The sequence below is a fragment of the Glandiceps talaboti genome, chromosome 13 (assembly GCF_964340395.1).
Source record: "Glandiceps talaboti chromosome 13, keGlaTala1.1, whole genome shotgun sequence".
Classification (NCBI taxonomy): Eukaryota; Metazoa; Hemichordata; class Enteropneusta; family Spengelidae; genus Glandiceps; species Glandiceps talaboti.
Window position 1 is genome coordinate 7,646,430 of NC_135561.1, and position 8,904 is coordinate 7,655,333.

Sequence of the window (8,904 nt, forward strand, 5' to 3'; positions counted from 1 at the left end):
TTTAAAATGAAAAAAAATGTATAACCGTTGTATTTAATCATACAGTGATCATCGTAAACCATAGCCTCTTGTATGACACCGTCCAAGATGCCCTGCCAAGAGGTTATTTCACAGTGTTGAGGGAGAAATAACAGATCTGGTTTGCGAGATAGACAATGATATCAACCTCAGAACTAAGCATTATGCTGTTACAGTTCTTGTGTAAATAACTTCTGCAGTTAATGGATGGAATAGAATGACAATTCATAAGTTTAAAACTTAAAAAAAAATATACAAGACAGATGTAAATCAAAGACAAAGAGTAATAAAAAATTTACATTCTATAAATCGACAAAACACTATAGTATATAACCTGTATATATAATTCTTGGTTATTGAGACAAGGCTCACGAAGTACTCTGGGTTTATTTTGAATTAAATGTTTGCATTACAGCTTGCAAGAATTCCTTATTTGTTAGTGCTCTCCATGATTAGAAGAGTCAATCTATGCAATATGTTGCACAACATAACATAACCACAGTACAACATGTAGACTGTTAGATATGTCATGTCATTCTGCCCTCAAAGGCCATCTGAGAGGTGATTGATAGGGCAGCATAACATGTTGTATCTAACCATAGACATTTTCTCCTCCACTGTCTATGATCTAACTAACTAAATGTACACATATTACATGTAGTTACGCTGTACTAGCTGTAAATTGAAAAAAAAAAATTTGCTAGATATAATGACTTATTCTTAATATCATACAGTACACCTTGAATAGTATTGAATCACCTACCACAGTGTGGATAAATATTTGTGTAGTTGTACAAATAGTATGATACATAAGTCCAATCAAATTGATTTTTGGCTCTGCACCCAATATATCATAATATGATTACTGTACTACTTATGGATAAAAACAACCTCTAATTAACATGCACAGTGTCAGTGATCAATTTTCAGTGAAGAAATTTTTGATTGTCTGATTGACAAAATACTCAAGTTACAATTAGCGCAGCTTTGAGTGTGATGTTGTGAAAACATCCATCTGGAAAGTTTGAAATGAGTTAACTGACAAGTATACTTATCCAAAAACTCAAAACTTATCGATATTTCTTCAATTTTGCAATACTCGAGACATAAGAAGCTAAGTATTTCATACCAGTATTGTGTGGTTTAAATTTTTGTCTTGGATAGTAAACTATTTTTAAATGTTAGAACAAAGTAGAACACTGGTTCCCTACAAAATATACATGTGAAAGGCGTTTCACTCATTTTCAATTTCTACTCACAGATCTAAAGGTAAGGTGGCACAAGTAGAGTTTATAATCTTTTTTATACTCAAGTGAAAATACTTGTGTAAACCTAGTTCAGAATCATTTCTATACTCAAGTGAAAATACTTGTGTAAACCTTTGATTAAACTTTTCTAATATAACATTTATATTGTTGCATGCACGCCTGCCTTCTATTACAATTGTCTTCTAGCATTGTTAGAACAGTTAATTCCATAGTAGAAATGTCAATAATTTTAATACATTAATACATTATGTCATTAGATTATTGATTTATAATTTATATCTCAATACCCTAGGTTTGAGTTCAGTCATTTCCAAGTGGTGGTTATGCTTCAGTAAGATTACTGAAAGAACATTACAAATATGCAGTAAAAATAACGATACACGAACAAACTCAGCTTGTGCCCTTTGAACAAACTCGGCTTGTGCCCTTTGAAAAGAATATAAAAATAATTCTAAACATTTACTGATGTTTCTACTTTATCAGAAGGGGTGTATTGAATTCACATTTCCATTAACTATTTCTGTATCCACTCTTCCTCTGAGCTTCGAGCTCTTCGGAGATGAGGTGCATTACAAATCACATTATTATTATTATTATTATTATTATTATTACTTCATACTGGCTAATGTCTAGTGTATTAAAGACAAGACATTCATGCCATGCTATCAACTATCACTTTAGAAGCCTGATAGGACTGAACAACATGACATATCTTTACAGAATGGCTGATGTCATGCTTCAGAATTACCAGTACTTTCAGCACGTCTGAATGACAATGGGCCAAGCCTACCATTTGATAACTATTTGCATTGAATAAAGCCTCTGAAGACGTAAGATCAATAACCCCAGCATCACAGTCTCCTTCATTTTTTGTTGTGTTCTAACACAATATAAAATGTTACATTAAACACTAATCCTGCCACAGCCTTTACCTTTTTTTTTTACAGGAACTTGACCTGAAGAGAGAGATATACCAAGCCCAGTATTCTTTAGTGTTGTCTTACACTCTAAATACTTGTAATACTTTGATTAGAAATTTATTTATCACTATGAACCTAGAGTTCATAAACATTCTTTCTTTTATTTCATATGGGCATTTAGTCTTCTTTCTCCTTGGGAGGGTATTTGTTTGTACACAACTAAGTACAAGTTGGTCCTCTTCCTCCCTAGGGGGTATTTGTTTGTATACAACTAGTACAAGTTGGGAGAAAGAGGACTAAACTTGAATCTCATTATCCCTGCAATAGATCAAACCCTAACAAGGTATCTGCAATGGCATCACACAGAGATAGTACTTTAAATGGTTCATGCTCTGCTATTATCTTTGCATGTGGGATGGAGTCGGTGATCCAGAACTTTTCAAATTTGACCTCACTGTCGACAAAATTTCTCCAAGATTCGTTGGGAAATACTGCATGGGTTACATATGCACTGATTGAAGTTGCCCCCATATCTAGGAGTGCCTGCAATGGAAAAAAAATGAGGGGTTTTAATAAGTGATGACAATAATCGGCATAGAATAATATACAATCATGTTCATTACCTTCAGAGGGCATGTGTTTTTAAAAAGAATCATGACCTTGAAATGTGAAAATAACATGGTATATATTTTATTTGACAAAAAGCTATGTATAAAGAATACATAATGCATGAAAATAAATAAAAAATGCAACAAAACAACACTATGATAATAAATATGTCAATCTATATACAGACTGTATGTTGTAAATATGTCAACACTTCCATAACCACTTGGTGTTTAGCAAATAATTAACAGGAGCAACATCAATATTTCAGACATTACCATGTTCAATAAAAATGCTGGTTTTATACAACTTGAACTTGAATGTGTTTCCTCAATTTGAACTCAAGCTATGTTAGCACTCAAAAGTTTCTAAAACAGAAAATAATATAAACTTATTTTGCTGGAAAAAAATCCTTGAAATTTATGTTCATGTGATTCTACCTTGTGTTACGCTAAAGAATTATGGTCACTATTACCTTGGCACAGTTTTTCATTGTTCCACCAGTCTGTATCAAATCATCAACAATTATCACATTTTTACCAGCTGGGTCACCTAGAAAATAAAATAATGCATTCTTAACTCTCTCCTTCAGAGGCCTCATTTGATCTAGATCAGTAAATGTCCCTTCCTTTCCTCATATTGCAATCTGAGATCATCCTAATCATAGACCTCAGTGATGTTCAACCCATCACCAAGACGTTGATGTCAATCATGAAATGTCCCTTTGTGAATGTCGACTCCCATCTCCTCACACAAATTCATATAGGTTATGGAAATGCTAGTCATGATGGGAGATGATATTGAAAATCCTTGCATGACTGGATACTATGCTAAGATAATCCCTGACTTACAATGCATTTAGAGTGTGCAATTGATCTGAACATTGTCACATGTACATGTACTGGTACAGCTGATGTCTAATTTATCATAATAATAATATTAGTTACAAATGTACAAGTCGACTGTCATTGAAGTCAGCTAAACGCACAACTCACAACTCACTCACTCAAGCTTATAATTTCTTTATGGGTTTGGCCTTGCAATTATATGCCATGTTCCATTTATCAGAAAGATAAAAGATTGACAGCAGCCATAAGAGGCACTGTTCTACAGCACATTTTGAAACTGTAGGCCAGAATCGTTTAGTACTATGACATCTTTGAAAATCAACCTTTTCCAAGGATTCATAGCAAATGTCAGTAACATTCTTGGTTAATTCAAATAATTTAGCTTCTTCAGTTTTCATTTGTTTGAGTGTTAGTTACAAATAAAAGTCATTGTCAGCCATTTTGTTATTTGCTCTTTGGTGTTACTATGCATTTGACTTACGTGATGAGAAAAATTAACCGTCACTTTCCCTAATCTAGAGTGCCCTCCCATGTGTCTTTGACAACACAATGGGTGACAGGAATATGACATATTGTATTGGTGTATAAACCAAATTGTTTAGTTGGGCATAATATACCAAGGTATTATGGCCACGAGTTGTAACATCTGTAATAAATCGAATAGACAAGAAACAGTGAGAAACTCACCATCTTTAACTTTAACAATTCTCTTCTTGCCATCTCTGATCTTGACACATGTTATTGTCTCAAAGCCTTCAAACATAGTGTGGAATCTTTTGAAAGCACCATCATCAGGAAATGCTATGTGGATGTTGCCATTGTGTGGCAAATTGCTGATTTCTCTCAATAGTAAAGGAATAGCAGACTCTAACCTAATATGAGGAAGTGATGGGTTGGAAATGTTATGAGTTTTAACTATTTTTCAAGATTACATATATCTGTAAAGCATATATTTGCACAAACTAGCATACACCTTTATGCTTTTAGAGCATGACATACTACCACCACAAAGAGTACAGATGTTATTTTACAATAATGTTAAACACGTATGTCCATATCTACATGTATGATGTAATAAACACACATCATCACATATTCAATGTCCTTACTGCAAAGATCAAAGCAGCAGAACACATCCAGAAAGCAATGACAGTGTAGATAGTCACTGAAAAGATCAAAATTCATTGCTGTAACATTGAAACTACATGTAATTACCCTCTTGTATTTACAGGACAGACATGTACAGTAAGTTAGTTTGTGAGATACAACATGTGGATGCCACGCCTATTAGCTAACACAAAGGGTTTGGTTGATGTATAAGGGTGCACCAGCATAGTGTACTGTACATGTATGGAAGTCGATTGCCACTGTTATTTTAATGTAGTGTACCATACAATTGTACATCTTGAACGTTGGAAATGGGGAAGGGGAGGGTACTGTACAATTACACATATTAAAATGTGTGTAGCCTGGGGTGTACATGTACATTACTACTTAAAAGAAGCAGACATTGGAATGGATAATGTAGGAAAGTGGGTATGAGAGTCATTAACAGAGCAGAACTCTTATCATGGAATCACTACTATGAACTGTGTCCTGCTAATGAGAGTTATTAACACAGTAGACCTCTCACCTTGGAATTACTACTTTGAAATGTGTCCTGCTAATGAAGTTATTAACACAGTAGACCTCTCACCTTGGAATCACTACTATGAACTGTGTCCTGCTAATGAAGTTATAAACAGAGTAGAACTCTCACCTTGGAATTACTCCTTCAGAAAAGTAAAACCTTTCTTGTAGAGCATGAATATCATAAATGACAATTTGAGACGGTCCTCTTGCAGTGTATGGAATTGCAGATAGAAGGGTTGCCAGTGTCTAAAAGCAAATCAATATCATGTCATCAATATCACTGTACACTGATTAATTCATTGAAGGCATTTATCAGAAATCCTGAATGTTCATACATGGCAAGTTGATATACAATTGATAGGTAATGGGTAGTGAATAGATCATACAGTACCAAAATGTCGATCATTGAGATTTACACACGTGAATACAATGTATGCATGTATTCTATAGAGATATGTGTACTTCGTTGAGATATTTTCCAAAGTTGAACAGGCACTAGCCTGATCATGCCATGTATTGTGTCCGCAATGCAATATATGTACTAGTATTGTCAAGTTACCTTTGCTGTGGCTATCTGTCCTTCAGTATCAACTCTTTCCATTGTTCCAGTGGGAAAGTATGGAAGTAAAAAGGTGAATGATCTGGCAAGATACCTGGAAAACAAGAAAAGTTAAAATTTTATAGTTTGATCAGTGTGACCACATTCTTTAATGTTTCCAATTTTGTTTAAGGCCAATCTGATTAAAATCCGATGTAGATGTTGGCTAATCATTCATTGCTATTTTACCTTCGTTATTTTGCTTGAATTGACCTTCGTAGTACATCGAAGGTCAATTCAAGCAAAATAACGAAGGTAAAATAGCAATGAATGATTAGCCGACATCTACATCGGATTTTAACCAGATTGGTTTAAGGCATCCTTATGCATATTCATATTCATGTACTTTAATTTGCTTGTTCACCACTTTCTTAATTTTGCTTTAAGTTTTACTGACAGAATTACTTGTACCTACTTTGTTCCATATACATGTAGATATACAAATGTACATGTACAAATTAATTACATTTAGGCCAAAAAAAAATTGTTTCTGGTCAGGACAGTTTGTCTAAAATGGTGTGAGGATGCAATTTTTTTTTTTTTTTTGATTCTCAACAAACCTGTCACTCAGGCTACTATTCATGGCAGTTACTGTTCTTTATATTTAGTACTTTAGAGCAAGTGTGTATGTGGGACAGATGTCATTTGCTTGTTCATTATTGGCTCTGCAGTTGTCTTCACTGAAGTAGAGTGGGTTATTTTTGTGTTTCCTCATGGATTTGCAGACTGCATGAGCTGGACAAACACACAAAAAAAGACCGACGTGGGTTTTTTTAATGGTAAATGATGATTTTTTTTGGCCTTACATAAAGTTGTACATCAGTACTTATAAACTTCCATTAAAAAGCAAATCAAGTTGTCTAGACAATAGACATTGGAGATCACAGACTATGGAGAGAGCTCTCAAATGTCTATGTCTAAACAGTGTACTTGATAGCTACAAAGACTATACTTGTATGGCAAATGGTTAAATAATGCGATTTTTCAAAACTATGTCACATCCATATGAAAAATTGCATTTTGAATATGACTACATGTATGGTACCTTGGTATGGCATAGAGGATAGATAACTGCTCAAACACTACCTCTGGTGAATGGAAGCTTCCAAGAAACACCACTGCAATAAATGGAAGTGGTCAAATGAAAGTTCATATGTATTGGCTTGGATGTTGTCGATGAAAATGTGTGTAAAGGTGAACTCTGTTATCAGGTGACATTTATGTGTAGTCTGGTGACCCTGTCAACCTGCTTAAATGAATTTGTCTAAAAGATCACCAATTTTCATCAGATTTCAGTGTCACTTTCCATAATTATCTTAAATTACAACACTGGTATAAGACTAAGTTCTCTAAAAGTTGCAGAAATGCTTTAATGTGTTCATAAAACTAGATTGTCCATAACAAGTGTATAAGTACCTACATGTAACTAATTCACATTTCATAATTGTGTATTAATTTACAATAATAGTGCTAACCATCTCTTCCATGACAATTTCTAACGTCTTCTATAAACAGATTTGGCCATCCATCAGGAAATTTATCCCACTTGATTTTCTTCAATAATTTGATTTTCTGGCATTCTCTAGAAACTTGTCTGCTATAGCCTCTCTGAAAAACAAAAAAGAGAAACAGTCTGTCTGCAAGACCTATACACATATACATTTCAGTGTAACTTCCATAATTATATATCTATATGTATATCCAAATGTAGGTTCCAGATTCTGGTGTAAAGTGCTCGATATGGATGTAGAGCTTGATAAATGAGTGAAAGAAGGTGACTTGGTTACTCGTTACATTCGATTCTCCACTACAAATTTGTTTTGTATGGCCACATGGTCACATTCATCAGGTGGGTGAATTCAAAGTGGCACAGAACCTGTGTAGCAATTTAATTTATTGGGTTCATGTGTGAGGTCGGTAACTACTAGACTATTGTTTATTTATAGTTATATAATAGGAACTTATATATATATATATACACACACACACATACAATATGTATAACAACAGTATATGTGTATATGTATATATGTGTACACACACATACACATGTATCTCTGCATATATGGGCCTGAAAATACTCGAGAAATATATGTTTTATATTTATTAGTTTGTAGTTATGGTTCCTGGGCTCCTGGTGGCTCTGTCCCTCTATCATAGAGGGACTGTGCACCATGACTTGATTTTGGTCATGATCATTCTGAGAGTACCCCAGGGATTTAGCTGTTGTTTACATGTATAACTTACAAGTGTCTGTGGGTGTCATTGACACAAACTAAACCTATAAACATGACCAGGCAGTTTAAACACTATGTATGGACAAAATCTGGTAAAACTGTATAATGAAAGTGGGATATATTTGCAAGACTGTACATGTATATTGTAATATACAGTTTTTATAGTAATGACAGGTTCAGTGTCACCACAATACATGTAAATACCACAGGGGCACGTATTATTTTAGTTAGATTGCCGTATACGATTCGAATCCTGCTGCTACAAATGTACCAATCTCTAGTAGATATAATACACATGTAGGAAATTATAGTCAAAATGTTGTTATATTTAGCTTGTAGACAAGGAAAACAACAATCTTTGATATGTAAACACTACCCACCCCTATGCCATGGTAAATGTTAACATAGCAACAGTACATGGGCCATTACGTACTTTTTCTGTGTCGGTCTGTGTCATCTCCCCTGCTTCTAGCATCAAAGTAGAGCATCTAGCAACTATGGATTCTGCAAGATCTTCCATAGATGGATGACATAGCAAGACAGCGTCAGACCTTGGTCTTGCCAAAACGTTCACTATGGGGGCAGCCATTTTACTCTAATCATGGATTATTCCATTTTCCAAAATACAGTAGGGGAGAGCTTTTGGCTAGGGCGTCGGCAACCGCTAAACCTTTCCAGTTGGGTTCATATTGCATATATGTAAATAATTGAACACTTCGCTGCAATTTTTATAGTTTCAGATCTTTCCTGTGACGTAAAGAAAAAACACTGAATCGT

At 34.4% G+C, this 8,904-nt stretch overlaps 1 protein-coding gene across 1 annotated transcript; it reads right to left on the reverse strand.

Moving 5' to 3' along the window:
* Positions 1 to 1,902: 1,902 nt before the first annotated feature.
* LOC144445067 (uncharacterized) lies at positions 1,903 to 8,716 on the reverse strand. The gene is made up of 8 exons (XM_078134615.1): positions 8,561 to 8,716; positions 7,366 to 7,498; positions 6,936 to 7,008; positions 5,852 to 5,945; positions 5,420 to 5,538; positions 4,348 to 4,532; positions 3,288 to 3,364; positions 1,903 to 2,749 (listed from the first exon to the last, which is right to left on the reverse strand). Exons 1-8 carry the CDS (start codon positions 8,714 to 8,716, stop codon positions 2,519 to 2,521), a joined length of 1,068 nt encoding a protein of 355 aa, XP_077990741.1. The 3' UTR covers positions 1,903 to 2,518.
* Positions 8,717 to 8,904: the final 188 nt, after the last annotated feature.

Coding starts and splice junctions, on each gene's coding strand:
- LOC144445067 (XM_078134615.1), bottom strand. CDS start 8,716: ATGGCTGCCCCCATAGTGAACGTTTTGGCAAGACCAAGGTCTGACGCT. Junction 7,009..7,365: donor AAATTGTCATGGAAGAGATG/GTTAGCACTATT, acceptor CATTTATTGCAG/TGGTGTTTCTTGGAAGCTTC. Junction 5,946..6,935: donor ATCCTCTATGCCATACCAAG/GTACCATACATG, acceptor CTTGTTTTCCAG/GTATCTTGCCAGATCATTCA.